This window comes from Danio rerio, chromosome 5 (genome assembly GCF_052040795.2).
Source record: "Danio rerio strain M-AB ecotype USA chromosome 5, GRCz13ab, whole genome shotgun sequence".
In the NCBI taxonomy this organism is placed as follows: Eukaryota; Metazoa; Chordata; class Actinopteri; order Cypriniformes; family Danionidae; genus Danio; species Danio rerio.
In genome coordinates this window covers 39,815,805-39,835,601 of record NC_141025.1, presented here as the reverse complement: position 1 = coordinate 39,835,601, position 19,797 = coordinate 39,815,805, and the positions used below count along the sequence as shown (strand labels likewise).

The window sequence follows — 19,797 nt, the reverse complement described above, 5'->3', positions numbered from 1 at the left end:
GTAAAAATTTACTTTTGCTTTTTCTTATGCTAAAAATCCTACATGTACATTTATTTAGGAAGTAGCTGTGGTGTAGTGTTATATGCACTTATAATGTCATTACGTATTGACTCCACTAGAGGGCGACTTTGGTTTAAGTACGGGGGTTCTACGGAGTCAGTGAGTGAGACTGAACGCATGTGATGGTTAGCAGTTGGAGCTGCTTGTGTTCTTTTAAATAAATGTGTTTCTGAGTTATACCTCTCCGTGTACGCGGTCTATAAGACGAATGAGTTGTTTATGGATTCACGCCTGCAGTTTACAGCAACTTGATGAATAAAGTGAACTCATCCTGACTAAAATAAGTATTTCATAGTGAAAAATAAACATGGATCAGTTCAGATTACCACCTCTATTAGTCCTGTCAGGGAATACAGGTGAAAACTGGAGAAGATGGTTACAGGGGTGCAACATTTATATGACTGCTACAGGATCAAACTCAAAAACTGAAAAGGTAAAGATTGCCATTCCGCTTCATGCTTTAGGAGAGGAGGCATTAGAAGTATGTAACTCACTGTCTGAATGAAACAATGCAAGATATAGTAACTGCAATGGAGAAATATTGTTTACCAAGAAAGAACATTGTTTTCGAAAGGCACCAGATCTGGGCCTACCCTATACTTCATGCGATTAACATCGATAAGTATGTCACATAACTAAAACAAAAGAGTAAGGACTGTGAATTTGGCTCAACAGAATCTGACATGATAACAGACAAGATTGTGTTCAGTATAAGTGATCAGTGTTTAAAGGAGAGTCTCCTAAGAGAAACAAACTTGACCCTTAAAAAAAAACTGGAAATTTGCAGAGCGGCAGAGGCAGCAAATATACAGATTCAAGCTATAGGGGAGCAGAGAAAAACTGTTCACGCCATTTAGAAGAAGACAAAAGATTTAAAACAGAAAAAATATTTAAAAGAAATTCATCTCAACAGCAAAAAACAGTATCATTCGCCTGCAAAAAGTGTGGAAAATCTCACCTTCCACGAACGGTCTCTGGTGTCCGGCCTATGGCGCAACATCTCATGCCTGTGGCAAATCCAACCACTTTGCCTCAGGGTGCATGTCTCAACAAAAAGACACAATGCCTAAACACAATAGAAATGTCATGGTTGACTCATTATTCATCAGATCAGTGGAACTAAACCAGACAAGTGGTTCAGTACAGAACGCATGGTACACAGATGTAGACATTGGAAATTTGACGGTGAAGTTCAAATTGGACTCGGGCTGAAGCCAATATATTACCTCTGAACATTTATCAGTCTCTGCACAAAACAGCACTGTTGCAACAAACTTCAACTATGCTTGTGGCCTGGTGGAACAAATTAAAGCCAAAAGGTATGGCCAACCTTCAGTGTGTCACACCCAAAGTGCAAGTTTGCTTATTAAGCTTTATTCATTCATTCATTTTCTTTTCAGCTTAGTCCCTTTATTAATCTTGGGTCGCCACAGTGGAATGAACCGCCAACTTATCCAGCATATGTTTTACGCAGCAGATGCCCTTTCAGCTCCAACCCATCTCTGGGAAGCATCCGTGCACACTCACACCCTACGAACAATTTGGCCTACCCAATTCACTTGTACCACGTGTCTTTGTACTGTGGGGGAAATCGGAGCACCCAAAGGAAACCCACACAAACGCAGGGACTTGCAAACTCCACACAGAAACACCAACTGAACCAGCTGAGGCTCGAATCAGCAACCATCTTGCTGTGAGGCGACAGCACTACCTACTACGCCACTTTGTCCTTACCAAGGTAATTATAGTTGACAAAAGCAAACAAAAAACGAAAACTAAAATGTAAAATAATTGCCGTTAACTGAAATAAAAATAAAGATGAGAGTTTTTTTAAAAATTAGATCTAACTTAACTGTACATACAAAACTAACTAAAATTATAGCAAAAACCTCCTTCGTTTTTAGTATTTGTGAATGTATTTAATACATAACAGGGCTCTAAATTGCAACCATTTTGGTTGCATATGTGCCTGAAAATTAATCTATGCGACCTCATAATATATTTGGGAGCATTTGTGCGACTTATAGTGGCTGTAGTGCAACCTGTTTAGATTTTTTTTCTAAAAACGTGCTGAACAGCTCTTCACTGCCGCTATATTGGTTCATATTAGCTGTCAATCACTCAAGGTATTCTGCTGTCAGATGACAGGGAAGGAGCTGAAAGCACACAGGTCTGCAAACCCCACCTGAGGCGCAGACGAGAGCGATGATGACATGTGGTGAATGTTGATCCACCAGCTGAGATCAATCGAGTGTTTTCGAAGAAGGTGTCCGAATCTCGATGCATGGCATTCACTGTGTGCTCAGCGCAAATGTCCGCTAAAAGTAAAATCAAATACTGTACATATCATCGCCAAAGAAGCTTGCTTTTACTAAGTTTACACTGAAACTGCGGCTGATAACAAAGAGCAGTAATGTGCAGGTGGTCATCGCGAGAATCCTGCTCTGCCTGCTCATAAATTGGTCCAGCTGACTTGCCTGCTTTTCCACAAACACAGAGAAATGGAAATCCTCAGCTCAGACTGAACATTGAAAGGGATGGTCTACTATGATATCATATTTTAAACTTTAGTTGATGTGTAATGTAGCTGTGTGAACATAAACAACATCTCTGAATGTAAAAAGTACAATAATAAATAAAATTGATAAAAGTTCACTGGGGAGACCTTGGTTTTTACAGAGTTAGCTTAGCAAAGCCTACAATGAACGAATTTTGGGGACTACAAAAAATACTTCCGCCCCCTGTGAGATCACAAAGGTTCGTTTACTGCGCACTTACACTGCGCAGGTAAGGGCCATGGCCAGAGGCGCTGTAACGTTATAGCAGAGATGAAGCTAAAAATGCATCCAAAAACTGCTGTTTCCACAGAGCTTCGTCTGTTTCTGTATTTGGGCTTCCAAAGGACACGACACAAAGACAGAAGTGCTTACAGTTCAATATTAATTATGTTCCACAGAATTATAAAACACATAGCAAGCTTGATTTGACAAAACAGCTCCAGAATCTCCCCCAGTTCAGTGCTGGATTCGGCTAAAATCTCCTCAAAGCAGAAGCTGTGAGCTACAACCTGTAAATGTTTTTATTTGTTAAAATTGATCATGACATGTACAGTATCTAGCGTTAATAGCATGCAGTAGCAACGATGTAAACAATGTGAAATGCTGCTTTGCGGGCAAACCATTTAGCTACAAATTCATATTAATCAGTCAAACTGCTGTAAACACACACACACACACCACCAGCACAATCGTGTCTCTTATTTGTGTGCGCGACTGCATTGATTGTCTTCAGACAGCTTTTTCATGCGTTTCACATCTCAGGTAATGAAGTCGCTAAAGATATGTGGATGATTCATATTACTTACACCTGCATGTTCCGGATATATATGTAAGACGTTGTGTAACGCATAGAGTTAAAAAAAAAATACAGTATAGCTTACCTGACTCGTGGTAACAGCAGAAAAATAAATCAAGGCTCACACAGGTCGCATCCCACATCTTGTGCTTTATTCTTCTGTCACGATAAATTACAGAAAATAACTTAATCCGAGCATCAGAGAAAAAGAAAACTCCCGTGCACATGCGCTTGTTACAGAAAGTTCATACATTTACTCACACACATACACACACATAGACCCAGACAACATGCACACACACACACACACACATAGACGCACACACAATGGCAAACACTCTTAAAGGAGCCGCACCCCATTTTCACTCCTTATGCCTAGTTAACACTAGAGGATTTTAAGCCTGATTTGAGCCCGATTTGGAAGTTAACGAGCTCGCCGACAGATCGGGCTGTGATCGGGAAGAAATCTGCGGGTGCTCGGCGCTCGCCGCTCTTTAAGTGTAAACTACTGAACAACGCATCAACGAGGCTGGCTGATGCGTCGCCGACACCTCGCAGACGGAAATCCAACATTCAGCAAGCTAAATATTCCAGAGCAGTCGGCCGACTCAACCCCACGTGTGGTCAGATGTAGTGACGAGCTACAGCCAATGAGAGAGCATATCAGCATGAGCTGAATGCCTGTCTGTTCAGGAGCTCAGCAAAAACATCTGTGATTGGTCAGAATGGGCATCGATGCACTCGCTTCATTCTGCGTTAGCACAAACATGAGAGGAGGATATATTAACAGTGGAACTAGAATTCTGTAACTATTAGAATTACCATACTGCACTGTAAAAACGCCAACTTTCAAAAAGTCCTCTGAACAAAGATTAATAAGTTAACTGAATTTAAATATTTTCATTTGAAATGCTGACAAATAATAGTTAGTTTGTTCAACAAATATGGTGCTTCAATGTGAAAAACTTAAAATATTTCGTTGAACTAATACAAAATTCTTAGTTTTGCGTTGATGCGTGCCCTTCTTGTTGGCGCATGCGCCTTATAAGCTTCTGGCGCATGCGCAATTTACTTCCATAGCTCACTGCAGGGGGTACCTGTCACGTGCGCGCGACAAAACGAACCATCTTTCTTTCTGCGGAGCTACGTGTCAATCGTTTTCATAATCGATTGTATATAATTGTATACATGTTTTTGTGCGATGTGCTACCCATCTGACTGCCCGATCTATTTTACCAGTGTATTAATGATGTGAGAGACCGTGATAGAGCGGTTAAGAGTAGTGGTGGGCAAAGCAAGGCTTCGTGAAACACTGAAACAGTCGAAGCAAATGTGTCGAAGCTTCGAAACGTTTCGAAACCTCACTCTACAGTGACATTTAGTGGTCATTTTTTATATATATTGCACTGAAACAGCTTCAGCAAAGAACGATTGAACAAATTGAGGAATTAAACCCCACTTTGTGAATGTGGAATCCTTCAAGTAACATAGTACAGTGGTTAAGGTGTCAGACATCCATGCAGGAGTAGTAGATTTCGAAGCCAGGCGTAACTGTAGCTGTATCCTATTTAGGCTACACAAAACAGAAACATGATTAAAATACATAAAACCATGATTTCGAAGTCGGGATTCGAACCCAAAACATCATGCTAAGCATAGAATCAATAAGCAAACCCACAGTGCTCTAAGCCATTTGAGACGAAGATAATATGGAGAGCTTGGCAGTCAAATTATAGCTGCGTCCCAAATGGCACACTATACACTATGCACTCATGCACTATGTACTTATGCACTTACACACTCAACAGGATAGTATATGTATGTAGTGTTGTCCCAAATGGCACACTAATGTTTTTTTACTAAGCGGAAATTCAAACCGTTTCCCTGATGACGTTTGACTGTTGCCAAATCAGTGAAATAAACGACTGAATTATCAAGTAAAACCTGCCGTGAGTATAACCGCATTTACCATCGGGAGGCGCAATAATCACTCTTGTAGGAGAATTTTGCTTTCACCATCCAAAATAAATAAAGTTATTCAACATGTACGTCAGATAGCTCCGCCCCTTCCGCTACGTAAGCAAACCTGCGGTCGTTGAGTGCGTGAAGTGTCCATCATTACACACTTCATTTTAGCGGCTGAATGAGTGCATCATCCGGGTAATTAAAGTGCACTTATTATTTTGAGAGTTTTCAATGTGAACACACTACTTACACTATTTATACTACAAAATGGCGTAAAATAGTGCATAAGTATGCGATTTGGGACGCAGCTTAGGATTCACCAGGTCTCGAAACGTTTCTAAGCTGATCGATGCTTTGAATCGCTTTAGTCACGTGACTAGGTGTTTCGAAACACTTCAGTCACGTGACTTGGGAGCTTCGGATCATGCTTCGGTGCAGTGATTCGAAACACTTGCGCTTCGGGATCTCGACACTGTGTCAAAACATCAGTTTCACGTCAGCCATCCCTAGTTAAGAGCAGGCCAACGACGTTTCTGCTAAATCATAGGTATGTATGTCTTTTTTTGTTGTCATCTAACGTTATATTATTTGATATGTTGGCTTTGATGTGCGCGTGTATCCTAATACGGAACTATTTGTTATAATTTAGCCGTGAGTTACTTGTTTCGTGCACTTGGTTTTGGCTATTTACATCAATAAAAGTTTAGAGTGAATGTATTTGAAATAAATAGCGATTTCAATCGAGTCATTTGCTTTAATAACTCACGATTAATACAATGAGTATCATATAACATACCAGATCAGGTATCCAAGTCAAATATAACATTATGTCCTGTTTATCTAGATTGCTGTCAGCATTGCGCACATCATAACCTTTTTTCCCTTCGAACCAGAGCCAGTGGAACAAACGGTGACGTGTTTAACTGTGTAATTTGTGTGAAAATCGTGTGATTTTCATGTAATTCATTGCTTGATTTGTTAGCTCGACTAAATGTCTATCATATTCAGACCAACTTGCTTTAACAGTCAGCTAGCTTTTATTTACATAAAAAATATAAAGGGCTAAATATATATTTTTCTTTCTTTTTGCTCAAAAGGACTGAAATATTGACAATGACATAATTCAATGCAAGATTTCCTTGAGGAGGTGAGACTTGTTATCATCAGTGAAATTTGACGGTCATTCACCAGCAGATGCAAGAAACCTTTTCTCTTTGCCCAAAAGAAGTTGTTGAGATTTAGCCAGGAAGAAATTAGAGAGAGATAACCTGGACTTTAAGGAAGAGGTAAGTCACTATATTGCAATTGCTTTGGTTTCATTCAAGGTAGTAATGATAATGCTAAAAATAACAAACAACATTATTATTATAGGTAATTCAAAATACATCTGTATTCAGCATTTGAACATTTAAATATTTACATTTACATATATATATATATATATATATATATATATATATATATATATATATATATATATATATATATTATGTGTAAAAATTAATATGTATGTTTTTTTTGTATATTGTAGATCTGCACAGAGTTTTCTCAGATCTGTAATGTAGATCTCCTGAGACAGTTAATCGAGTGACTTGATAAATATACAGCACCTCTCCTGAAACTCTACAGAAAAGAAGGGATTCAATGGGTCCAGAGATGGATACAACTTTAAACAAGATGGATGAGCAGGTACTCATTAAGATTTTTTTTTTCTTATACACCCGTCTGATGTTTTTAACATGTGCAACATATTTTGTCCTGTCAAGAATTTCATGCTCAGGTAATACAGTCTAATAAAACGTAATTGCAACAATTTAATTGTCCAGCCCTTTTGCATTAATTTTAATTGTGTCAAGTTGTGTTTTGATTGTGAGATGGAAGTAAGATAAATAACAGATGTTTCACTTGTTTTGAGTGACCATTTCAAATGAATACATTCAAAGAGGAAAATAGAAAATAATAGCTGTAGTTTTTAACTCAAAGTAATTGTCACATGAAACTAAACATTTTTCTAAATTTGCCAACACAACCATTATCAAATTCCATTGTATGGAAACCACAAAATTCTTTTTTAAAAATAAAGCCATGTGTTTTTTCAACAGCATGAATAAAATACTATGCTCATTTAAATGTACTAAGTACATTTTTACTTACAAAACAATAAGATTGTAAAACACCCTTTGTAAATGACTTTCCTTTAGGTCACTGTTATTGTCACCGATCGAGAAAGAGCAGCTCTTGAGGGATTGCCAATTTTTCTTCGTAAAAATTCTGCTTGCTTTCTCAAGATATGTCTGGTAAGTTACCCATTTTCATACCCTATTCTACATTTATTAGTCTGCTTGGTAACACTTTTAATAGCTGCACGCTATAAATAATTTATTTAGTATTAGCGAATAGTTAATTTATTTTCTGTTAAGCATAACTCTACATGAAGTGCTCAATGATTGTATTTTTTTTAACTTTAATGATTCATTTGTATTACTAATTTAAGTATTGCATTATTTACAAACCAGTTATTTAAGAATACTTGGTGTTTTTAAGATCATTCAGAATGCTTAAGTACACGATTAATAAACTATTCAAATTAACATTTAAATATCCTAATATTAAGGTATGTAATAATAGTTACTTTGTATGTTAGTATATACTTTATGAGCTTAACTTCATCCAGTTGTGACCTAATCTAAAGTGAGGACTATTTATGCTTTATAAATCCCTTATGAATGACAATTAAAGGCTCAGTTATATTCTAAACAGGACAATAAACAACTTTCACAATTGAAACTGTATCAAATAAAAGTAAATCTTTGCAATTTTATGTAAAATAAAAGTTTAAAAAATTGCTAAATATTAAAAAGTTGTCAATATATTGTTCAATTATTATATATTATAGACTATTCAAAGTGTTACTGTTTGTATGTACGAAAGTATTACATGTTTTTATTTTCTTTGCATAATAGTAATAACATTAATAAGTAGTAATTAATATTACACATCAATTAATTTTCCCATTACTTAATCTCCTATAAGGACACGGACCCTGAAGACCACAGCACCAGAGATTAAAGGATTGGAATCTTCACTGTGGTGGAAGATGATAATGGCACTTCTGCATCCCTGCAATATGTGATGAACCTCGCTAAAATCTTGGAGGAGGCCATAGTACTTCAGGATATCACACATCTGCCTGCAGCCTTCGCTTACTTGTTCAGCCTCTTGTATAGACTGAATATGGAACACCCAAAAGAACTCAAATATACTTTTTAAGTGATTCAGCATGTTTTATGGAGGTTGGTGGCACATGATCTGCGAGAGTTCAGTTCATTCATTCATTCATTTTCTTTTCGGCTTAGTCCCTTTATTAATCTGGGGTCTTCACAGCGCAATGAACTTGTTTTACGCAGCGTATGCCCTTCCGGCTGCAACCCATCTCTGGAAAACATCCATACACACTCATTCACACATACACTACGGACAATTTTAGCCTACCCAATTCACCTGTGCCACACGTCTTTGGACTGTGGGGGAAACCGGAGAACCCAAAGGAAACCCACGTGAACGCAGGGAGAACATTCAAACTCCACACAGTAACGGCAACTGACCCGTGACCACTTCCTAATGTGCCACTGTTTCAATGTTTTGAGGTCTGTTTTTGGACTTTATGTACTTTGTTGACAAAAGTGCAGTACACTTTAAAGACTGTATGAATGGAGTGGCTTTTAGGGTTTACTCTGATTAGATGATTGTATATTCACCTGGTTTGAGTGTTTAGACACACTAATAGCTTGGTTTTAGTAAGGTTGCCAGTTATTTTATGTTGAGGCAGTGTACAATCTTTTCAAATCTGGAAACATTCAGTACTAGTTGTGTACAAACTAGCCCAATGCTGAACACGGCTAATGTCAAATGCTGATTTTGTATGCAAATGTTTTGGATTGTGATTTGAACACAGTTAAAAATAAAAAAAAGTGAATTGACTATTCTTGTGTATTTAATTTGAATCCTAAAAATTAATAGTAAATGCATAATGAATCAGTTTGTTTTATTTTGTTCAGTAAACTAAAAAAATCTTGTTGGGTAAACATAATCATTTTTGTTCAGTAAACAAAAGATCTTGTTGAATAAACGTGAAAATTTTTGTTCAGCAAACAAAAGATCTTGTTGAGTAAACATGATAATATTTGTTCAGCAAACAAAAATATCTTGTTGGGTGAACATGACATTTTTTGTTCAGCAAACAAAATATCCTGTTGGTTGAACATGATATTTTTTGTTCAGCAAACAAAAATATCCTGTTGGTTGAACATGATATTTTTTGTTCAGCAAACAAAAATATCCTGTTGGTTGAACATGATATTTTTTGTTCAGCAAACAAAAATGTCTTGTTGGGTTAACATGATATTTTTTGTTCAGCAAACAAAAATGTCTTGTTGAATGAACATGATATTTTTTGTTCAGCAAACAAAAATGTCTTGTTGAATGAACATGATATTTTTTGTTCAGCAAACAAAAATATCCTGTTGGTTGAACATGATATTTTTTGTTCAGCAAACAAAAATATCTTGTTGGGTGAACATGATACTTTTTGTTCAGAGAACTAAAGAATTCAACAAAATATTTTGAGTTCACTGGTCTTCAAACCCTGTTTGTTGAGTTAACTCAAAAAGCTATGTGTGATAGGTTGCCTAATTATTTTAAGTTTACTCAACTTTTTTTTTTTACAGTGTGCTCATTCTGACCGTTCTCATATAAAACGCCATATTGTCACAACATATTTAAATTCAAAGCTATTATTGAGATATTAAAATTAAGCTTTAAATGTTTGGCATCATATTTAATGACACTATTACCCTAAAAATATAATATTTTTTGGTAATACAGCCTATAAATATGTAGTTAAGATACTAAAACACTTAAAGGTCTTGGCTTTCATTTTCACTTTCAAACAGGAGCTATTTCACAGCACAGAATATGCTGTTTTGAAAGATATCTGAAGTAAATTGATGTTTTTGCCATCAGAAAGTTTTGTTTATGTTAGCAGGAAGTTGCCAGGCAAAAAAATGCACACATATTTAAAGTCACAGTGAAAAGTATCAGACATGCATGCAGTCATTTTGACCAATATGGTAATTTAAGGCAGAAATGCTCAGTTCTTTACTGTTTTGTAATAAAAAAATAACAATGTCAGAAAGAAATACACTGATAGTTAGAAAACAGCAGGTTGTTATAAATATGTTAGTTTTATTTCAAAGAGTTATAAAATTACAAAAATTAAAAACTCTCTGTGTATCTATCCACTGGAACCTGCAGATGAGTGATTAATCCGCTCATAAATCAGCTGATTTGACGATGTTTTTAAATGCTTTCTCCAAAGCTTGAAACGCTGTCAGTGATGTCATCAGCACACAAGCAGCCAATATTGTTCAGCTTTTTCTGACGACTCCTCCCTCAAATTTTCATTGGCTGTGGTTTGGTAGCTTGAATGAGCTGATGGGGAATGAGATGTTGTCAGATCATGTAATGTGTGACCCCCCTCTTGTGGATCGTTCACGGAGTGTTGCGTAGTGTGAACACCACAGAGATTAAAAGACACAAAGTCAAGTCATGTAGTGTGAACAGCACAGCGATCTGCTGATGTTTAAAATCCTGTAGTGTGAACTAGGCTTTACAGACACTTGTCAGATGTTATTTTAGAGAGCAGGCAGGAGGTTGACTGATTGTTTACACTGCAGAAAAGCACAGGCTTTTAAGGGTGTGACGTGGAGCCGATCCACGAATAGCAGCACATTATGATGATGACCAATCAGAGTTACTTAAGGGTGGGCCTTTCAGAGGAACTAGGAAATTTGACTGTCGTTTTCATGTTAGCTGAGTAGCTGTTTATAATAAAGTGAGATATATGAAAAAATAACATGATTTCCTTCAAGTGAAAAATGATCACACATTGCTTTGCATCTTATAAACGCAACCAAGCCTTAATATTACAATCTGGACCACCCCTTTAAATTGACACAAACTGAAACCAAAACTTTTAAAGAGTGGTAGAAGTGAGACTTTTCCCAGCAAGCAATAGCCATCATTTCACTGGTTAGGTGACATATAAACCAGATCTAGCCCGACTATGTGTAACCCAATTTTAGCCTGAAGAACCTTAAATTTTGATGCTTGTTGTTTTTTTGGCTAAATAAAGCTTATAATATAAATAATACTCCATCATGTAAGAAAAGTCAATAACATTTATGAGGTACCTGCAAGTAATAGACGTAGTGTCAGTTTTTCTGTGAAATATAGACCCAATCTAGTCCAGCTATGTGTACACAGCTCTTTGATTAAGTCTGCCTCAAACTGGCGGCCTTGATCAGTATGAAGGCAATCAGAGACACCATGCTTCGTGACATATTGATTAGAAATTTGCATTAATGAGCAGTTGAACAGGTGTACCTAATAAAGTGGCCGGTGAGTGTATATATACCATATAGAGCAGCAATCAGATATTTTTTTTACTCAGCCTTTTACTCCACATAAATCCCCCTTTTAAATTCACTGAACCGTTGCTTTTTTTGACTTTCTGCTTTATTTTTTTCTAAATCCTCACTTTAAGCTTAAACTAATTTTATTTTTTATTTTATTTGTACTTAAAAAAAAATTTAATTAATTAAAAGCTTTTTGGAGCTCTCTCTCTCTCTCTCTCTCTCTCTCTCTCTCTCTCTCTCACTGGCTCTTTTGGTCAGATCAAATGATTTATAAAATGAAACGGATCAAATAAACAGTTCCTCGAGTCATAAACTGATATCAGAATGCTTACCAAGCTGCAATCACTGTATGTCTGTGGAGTATTTTACAACAGCCTAGAACACAGATCAGCCAATCAGAATCAAGGACTGGAACAATTTGATTTATTAGTAACCAGGGTTTTCCTGGCGTGATATTCTGAGCATGATGTTTTGACTGCTTGATATAAATACATTTGGCATTATTGAAATATTATTAAGCAAAACATAATGTTATTTACAAAAAGAAACTAAGAAGCTAACATTAATTGTAATTAATAATTACATAACCAGTGCTTGAGCAACACTTGGGGTCTGTCTGCCTTATTTTTGTCAAAAACATGAAACAAAATGACATTATGTGGCCACTATGTAGGAACATTTAATTAACTATAGTAAATATTACAGAGCTGCTCTGTTCTAGAAATTCCCTTTCTTTAACACCTTTATTTATAACATGAATACACAATGGAGGAATGAATGAATGAATGAATGAATGAATGAATGAATGAATGAATGAATGAATGAATGAATGAATGAATGAATGAATAAATGAATGAATGAATGAATGAAGTGTCAAGAAGGTAAAACACAGACACAAACACACACACACACTGGAGTCTCAGATTGGCCACCTACATGATAAATGTGGGCATCGCATTAATTGTATGTAGATTACTGTTCTAGAGTCAGCCGGTAAAACATGTGCCAGGGTTGTGGATCATCCCCGTGGTGACCCCTGATGAAGAGCTGAATATGCAGAGAGGTGAGTGAGTTGGACTTCACAAAAAGAATTCACTGTTTGCAAGCATTGAAAACTCCACCTGCTGGCGACACCTGCTGGCCAAAACTGTGTACATGCGACCAAAGCACAAACCTAAACGTGCATATTAAGCTCTTACAAGCGTTTTATTGAAAATATACTCTTTTAAATGCAATTAACTATAGAATAGCCGTCATACTACAGAATAAAAGAAGTTACTGGCGGCAATAAGGAATTACACTAATAAAAAATAGTGAGTAAAGCAACAGAATGCATGTCTTCTATTCAATTTTACAACTTAATTACCGCTAAACTATTATTGTCATCAATTGTAGTAGTATTTTATTTTATTGTTATTGATTTTCCTTAAAGTATGTTATTAGCTATAGATGTTTTAGTAGTCAAGTACGTTTTTTTCTGTAAATGTTCAGGAATGTTTTTTTTTTTTAAGAAAATAAATATACATTTGTTTTAATGTACTGTATGCTATACACATATAACAAGAAGTGTAAAATGTATTCATATAAACTCATTTGAAAGCATATATTGTTTTAATGAACACTTTAGCTATAACTACACATACTGTAGTAATGTAATAGATTCCCCCGCGGCGTCGTCATGGTTATCTTAGAACGTTCAGTTAAATTGGGGTGTTCTAATTTTTACATCATACCGAGTCGTCGAATGATCGTAAGTACATTTTACTCGGTGCTTTTCACCTTTTTTATGTTAATAAATCCTTTTTTTCTGTTAAAAATGTTTGATATTTCAGAAAACATACAGTTTTTAGCTCAAATATTGTATTATAGCTGCTTTTCCGCTGTCTGGTTTTGGTTAAAGACGTCTGGCAGACCAAAAACCCTGGCGGTGACCGGAGGTATAGGTCTTTACAGGCCGGGCAGTTGAAAAGCAGCTATTGTTTTAAACTAACGTTTAAGGCAGTGAAACACACATTTACAATGCTATATAGTGGGTGTTTTAAGCGGGGATGCAAGTAACATTTTAATAAAAACCTAATTTACAAAACTATATGTTTGTTGTGGTAACTAACTGTATCAAGACCAGGTGTCATTTTGTATCAATGTAGAACAACTCCAATACTGTAACTTCACGTCAAACAAAAGTTGGACATTGTTACTTTTGACCTCATTAGGCATGGACGAACATGGGTGGGTCAGAAGTAACACAATATTTGCTAGATTTCCTGGATTAATCTTGTTTATTTGAAATATATTTGACTATGACCTTGTTAATGTTAACTGCAAACATATTTAGTCCTTTATTTTTGTAAAATAAAAAAAAATTACTTTTTAAACTTTTAAACAGAAAAACTCAGACATTTTGCACCTAAGTATGTAATATTACACTAAATAACCTCTAGATTGATCATTATTGTGACACATGATATCAGAAACACAACTTGTAATATGGAAAAAAGAACCGATTCGATAATTCTGCTCTTAAAAGCTGAAATTGGGACCTAACCTCAGGACACAGTCCTAAAATCAGCTGATATTTGGCAGCTCCATCATAGGTTGTGCTGTTATAGCCTGGGAAGCAAATGTTGTCATGTTACTTTCATCCCTGCTCTCCCCTAGTGCTGTAATTTTCATTGCATTACTGTGTGTTTTGGTTATTTTAAGTGAATAAAAAACAGAAGCTTTTTATTATTTACTAATCTCATCTCTTTGTTTCACAGTGCTTTACAGTGTGTTTGCCATCGTCATCAGTGTCTATCGATCTTCTACTTCTTCTGTTTCGTCATTGCGTTTGTCACCAGCATGTCGACCATTGATTTTAACCATCTTTCCAACCTGATTCCTGCCTCTCTGTCACCTGAGAGCGCAGAAGAGCTCGCCAGAGCCCTCTCCACCGGCCGCTGGTGGGCTATCATGGAGGTTTTACACCCCATCGATGAGGAGCGTCAGTTTGACTTCACTTCAGGTCACCAGAGTCAAACTGTGGAGGTAACTTACAAAAATGAAATATTAATGAAATGAAAAAGCTAAATCAAGTTAACCTATAAGTCAAATGAACTCATAATATATTGAACTGATTTAAAATTATGTCCGTTTCTGCAACAGGATGACAGAGAGTTTTCTGCGTCTGGTCCAGCAGAGACAGCAGATGCGTCCTCCGTCCCTGAGGCCTCAGATGAGCTCGCCACTGCCCTCGCTGCAGGGGCCATTATGGAGGTTGAGCGCCCTATTGAGGAGCCTCAGGTTGACATCTCCTCGGTGCCGTTTTTGGAGGCACCAGAAACATCACCAGGAGCCTCTGTGCCTGAGAACGGGGAACCCACTACATCCCCAGTCCTCAAGAGCCAGATAGAGCCGCCTGGAGCTCCCGTATATGCCGAGTCTGACACCCCGGGCTACCTCTTTTTCGGAAATCAAAACCCCACGCCTGCTGAGCCAACTTTGGCCCCACCTGTGTCTTCTGTAAGTCACTGCTGCCTCTCTCTTTCACTTATCTCCAGAATATTAATTAAAGGAAGCTTTAAACTGGGCCATTCAGTTCTTAGTATTCATTTAATATGTTTGTTTCTTCGATAGGTCAATGGAGACGTGTTTCAGATGGTTTCAGCGGAGCCTAAAGATTATAAAAGATTTCGAAGAGTTTCGAGGTGTCGCCGGTCTCCTACTATGCTGAAGATAAGAGAGGCATGGGTGAGTTCCAGCTTCCTTTTAGTTATATTCAGTGTTACTGGGTGGAGATTTTAGTCTACACAGTAGTGAACATTTGAAGTGGATCAAAATTGAGATTGGGAGTTGTTCAATAGTTTTAGAACAACCAGTGTTGACCACTCCACACTGAGTATACTATTATCTGCAGCCATCATTTAAAAGCTCACTTATTAACACATGATTTATCTAGGACCTGCTTAATTCATAGACTCCACATATAGAAGTTTATATTGACAGATCTTCAGATTAACTGTAAATCTGTTGAGTAACATGATTTTGCCTTTGTCTCCAACAGCTTAAAGAATTTGCCAAACACATGCCTCTTCAGAACCAGCAGCATGTGGAGGTTGTAGCCAGTAGGGGACAAAATCGGATCCCTGAACCACAACCTGAGGAGCAGCAACAGAATGAACCTGAGAGACCTCAGCAGAGGGATTTAGTAATAAATGGAAGAGTGCGTGGGGTTCTGCGTGGTCTTCAGTCTGCTCGCCCTCTCAGAAGAATGAGAGAACAGGTTAGTCAGTCTTTACTCAGTCTTTGAATTAAGAATTTGTCTACACTGACTGTGCTTTTCCAGAATTGTTCCCCAAAAAAAACAAGCATCAATCTGCTTATCAGTGCTGGAAAAATAAGTGTGTTACTTAGTTACGTTTTAAAGTAAGTTGTGTAAAAAATATGTTGTATTTGCATTATTTTTAGATTAAGATCGGTTTAAAATTGTCACATATGACTTTTTTACCCAACACTAATGCTTATAAATATGCTCAATGTTCTCTTTAACCCTTGTGTATTGTTACTACCCTTTCATTATGTTAGTGGCTGTTTTTGCCCCGTTGACCTCCATAATAACGAGACTTTTTGATTGTAAAGTCTTGACACCATATAATCATGCTTTCTTGATTACTGGGGGCTTTCTCAGTTGAGATGAGGAAACCTTTTTACTGTTGATCATAAGTTTGCACTATTAACCCTTTAGATAGGCCTGTGCAAAAAAAGTGTCTGGCTTTTATATGAAGTTCTATTGAGTATAACAACTCATAGTGTGCGTGCATTAATACTTACAGAGTTTTGGTAGATTCAGTGTTAAATCATAGATTCCACATATAGAAGTTTGAGTTGACAGATCTTCAGATTGTCTGTAAATCTGTTGAGTAACATGATTTGGTCTTTGTCTCCAGCAGGATGAAGCATTTGTGAATCAGATGCCTCATCAGAACCAGCAGCATGTGGAGGTTGTAGCCAGTAGGGAACAAAATCGGATCCCTGAACCACAACCTGAGGAGCAGCAACAGAATGAACCTGAGAGACCTCAGCAGAGAGACTTAATAATAAATGGAAGAGTCCGTGGGGTTCTGCGTGGTCTTCAGTCTGCTCGTCCTCTCAGAAGAATGAGAGAACAGGTTAGTTCATGCTTTCTGTTTTACCCAGAATTAAGAAATCGTCTACAAAGAATGTGCTTTTCCAGAATTGTTCCCAAAAAAGTAACTAAATATGTTACTTAGTTACTTTTTAAAGTAAGTGAAATAAAAAATATGTTATATCTGCATTATTTTTAGATTAAGATCGGCTTAAAATTGTCATATATGACTTTTTAACCCAATGATGTTGCTTATAATTATGCTCAAATGTTTATGGATGTATATGCAGTTTTATGGAGTGAATCAACAAATCAAAGTGTGCTAGCATAAATACACTTACTTATTTAGAGATTTATTAGATTCAGTGTTAATTCATAGACTCCACATATAGAAGTTTGAGTTGACAGATCTTCAGGTTGTCTGTAAATCTGTTGAGTAACATGATTTTGTCTTTGTCTCCAGCAGGATGAAGCATTTGTGAATCAAATGCCTCATCAAAACCAGCAGCATGTGGAGGTTGTGGCCAGTAGGGGACAAAATCGAATCCCTGAACCACAACCTGAGGAGCAGCAACAGAATGAACCTGAGAGACCTCAGCAGAGAGATTTAGTAATAAATGGAAGAGTCTGTGGGGTTCTGCGTGGTCTTCAGTCTGCTCGCCCTCTCAGAAGAATGAGAGAACAGGTTAGTCAGTCTTTACTCAGTCTTAGAATTAAGAATATGTCTACACTGAATGTGCTTTTCCAGAATTGTTCCCAAAAGAAAGTTGTGGTCAAATTAAGACTCAAAATCCCCCCAGAGAGGATGAAAACTCCCTCAACAGCACACAAGGGTTAGAAGTGTTGTATCTGAAACTGACAGAGAGAGATTTTCATGATTATGTCTTTTCTTCAGCAGGACGACATTGTTAATCTCCAGAACCCTCCTCTCCGGCAACCTCGGCCTGGTCCACCGCCTACCTACATTCGCAGGACGGTGGTGGGCAGCATTGGAGATTTTGCACGCCATTGATGAGGAGCCTGAAAGATCAGCCTCAAAGATGAACAAAGAAATCAATAAAGAGATTTTTAAACAGAGTTCTGGATCTGTATTTATGCTTTAAAGAGCATCTTGTCAATGTCACAGCCTACCTGAGTATTGTTACTGACCATGTCCATCTCTTTATCACCACAGTGTATGACCATACGGGTGGGTTTCCTCCGGTTTCCCCCACAGTCCAACGCTATAGGTGAAATGAATAAACTAAAATGGCCGTAGTGAATGTAAGTGTATGAGTGTTTCTCAGTACTGGGTTGCAGCTGGAAGGGTGTCCGCTGTGTAAAACATAATGGAAAAATGACATTGCAATATTTTGCTTTGCTACAGTACAGTTAGGTTCATAAAGATTTGTAAATCAACGCAATTCTAATATTTTTGGCGCTATACATCAACATAATGGATTTTAAATGACACGAACAAGATATGCTTTAACTACAGACTGCCAGCTTTAATTTGAGGGTATTTACATCTAAATCAGGTGAATCCTGAATCACCACCGTTCTTCCCCATTCTGATGCTCTGTTTGAACTGCAGCAGATCTTCTTGACTATGTCTACATGCCTAAGTGCATTAAGTTGCTGCCATGTGATTGGCTGATTCGAAATTTGCATTAATGAGCAGTTGAATAGGTGTACCTAATAAAGTGGCCGGTGAGTGTATACATATCGTTAACATAGCTAACATTAAATGTAATTAATAATTACATAACCAGTGCTTGAGCAACACTTGGGGTCTGTCTGCCTTATTTTTGTCAAAAACATGAAACAAAATGACAATATGTGGCCACTATGTAGGAACATTTTAATTAACTCTAGTAAATATTACAGAGCTGCTGTAACATTTATATTTACAACATAGATATTTACAATAATTAAATAAAATATCAACAATACATCATATTCTATATACTGTAACACATTAATATTCAATATATTATTATTCAACATATCATATTATTCATACTAATCAATAAAAAAATAGATCAGAATAAACTGTACATTTAACAATCAATATTTTAGGATAAAACCGTAATAATAATAAACAATAATAATCAGTATTCATTCATTTTCTTTGTCTGCTTAGTCCCTTTATTAATCTAGGGTCGCCACAGCGGAATGAACCGCCAACCTGTCCAGCAAGTTTTTATGCAGCGGATGCCCTTCCAGCCGCAACCCATCTCTGGGAAACATCCACACATACCCACACACACACACACACACTCATACACTACGGACAATTTAGCCTACCCAATTCACCTGTACCGCATGTCTTTGGACTGTGGGGGAAACTGGAGCACCCGGAGGAAACCCACGCCAACGCAGGGAGAACATGTAAACTCCACACAGAAACGCCAACTGAGCCGAGGATTGAACCAGTGACCCAGCGACCTTCTTGCTGTGAGGCGAACGTGCAATCCACTTTGCCACTGCGTCGCCTAATAATCAGTATATTTACAATAATTCATTTATAATCATCTAGGTGTGTGTGTGTGTGTGTGTGTGTGTGTGTGTGTGTGTGTGTGTGTGTGTGTGTGTGTGTGTGTGTGTGTGTGGGTGTGTGTGTGTGTGTGTTTGCAGGCGCATCACTGATGTTTTTATTGGCCCGTCTCTACTGGTCATTGTTGTTCATAGTTTACTGTCCTTTACTGCACTCAGATATCTTGCTGTGGTATAATCTCTATTTAGGTCTAAATAACATTGAAGTTTATTTTGTTTTCCGGCTGCTTCATTCCAGAAAACCAGAGACTCTTCTTTTCGTGCATTTGTTATTTGATTGGGCTTAATTTTGTGGATGAGCAT

The 19,797-nt window shown here is 37.2% G+C and overlaps 2 protein-coding genes across 23 annotated transcripts in view; one reads left to right on the top strand and one right to left on the bottom strand.

Moving 5' to 3' along the window:
• si:dkey-58f10.12 overlaps positions 1–19,797 on the bottom strand; it is a 53,250-nt gene that overhangs the window by 24,401 nt on the left and 9,052 nt on the right. The gene's annotated exons all lie outside the window — the stretch shown is intronic.
• Positions 153–18,036, top strand: si:ch211-271e10.1. 22 transcript variants are annotated; one of them, XM_087253795.1, is made up of 10 exons: positions 162–493; positions 1,461–1,798; positions 12,840–12,918; positions 14,615–14,882; positions 15,000–15,356; positions 15,471–15,584; positions 15,898–16,116; positions 16,781–17,002; positions 17,423–17,644; positions 17,855–18,036. In XM_087253795.1, the coding sequence occupies exons 4-10, from the start codon at positions 14,697–14,699 to the stop codon at positions 17,969–17,971; spliced, it is 1,437 nt and encodes a 478-aa protein (XP_087109921.1). In that variant the 5' UTR covers positions 162–493; positions 1,461–1,798; positions 12,840–12,918; positions 14,615–14,696; the 3' UTR covers positions 17,972–18,036. The 22 variants fall into 22 exon arrangements, with proteins under 22 accessions (XP_087109934.1, XP_087109918.1, XP_087109927.1 ...); XM_087253808.1 differs by lacking the exon at positions 1,461–1,798 and having other exon boundaries at positions 153–493; positions 16,784–17,002; positions 17,858–18,036; XM_087253792.1 differs by lacking the exon at positions 1,461–1,798 and having other exon boundaries at positions 153–493.

Bases quoted from the DNA above. Each gene is read 5' to 3' on its own strand.
- si:ch211-271e10.1 (XM_087253792.1), top strand. From the start codon at position 14,697: ATGTCGACCATTGATTTTAACCATCTTTCCAACCTGATTCCTGCCTCT. The intron at 15,585-15,897 runs GTGAGTTCCAGC...TGTCTCCAACAG, and splicing joins TGAAGATAAGAGAGGCATGG to CTTAAAGAATTTGCCAAACA. The intron at 16,117-16,780 runs GTTAGTCAGTCT...CTTTGTCTCCAG, and splicing joins TCAGAAGAATGAGAGAACAG to CAGGATGAAGCATTTGTGAA.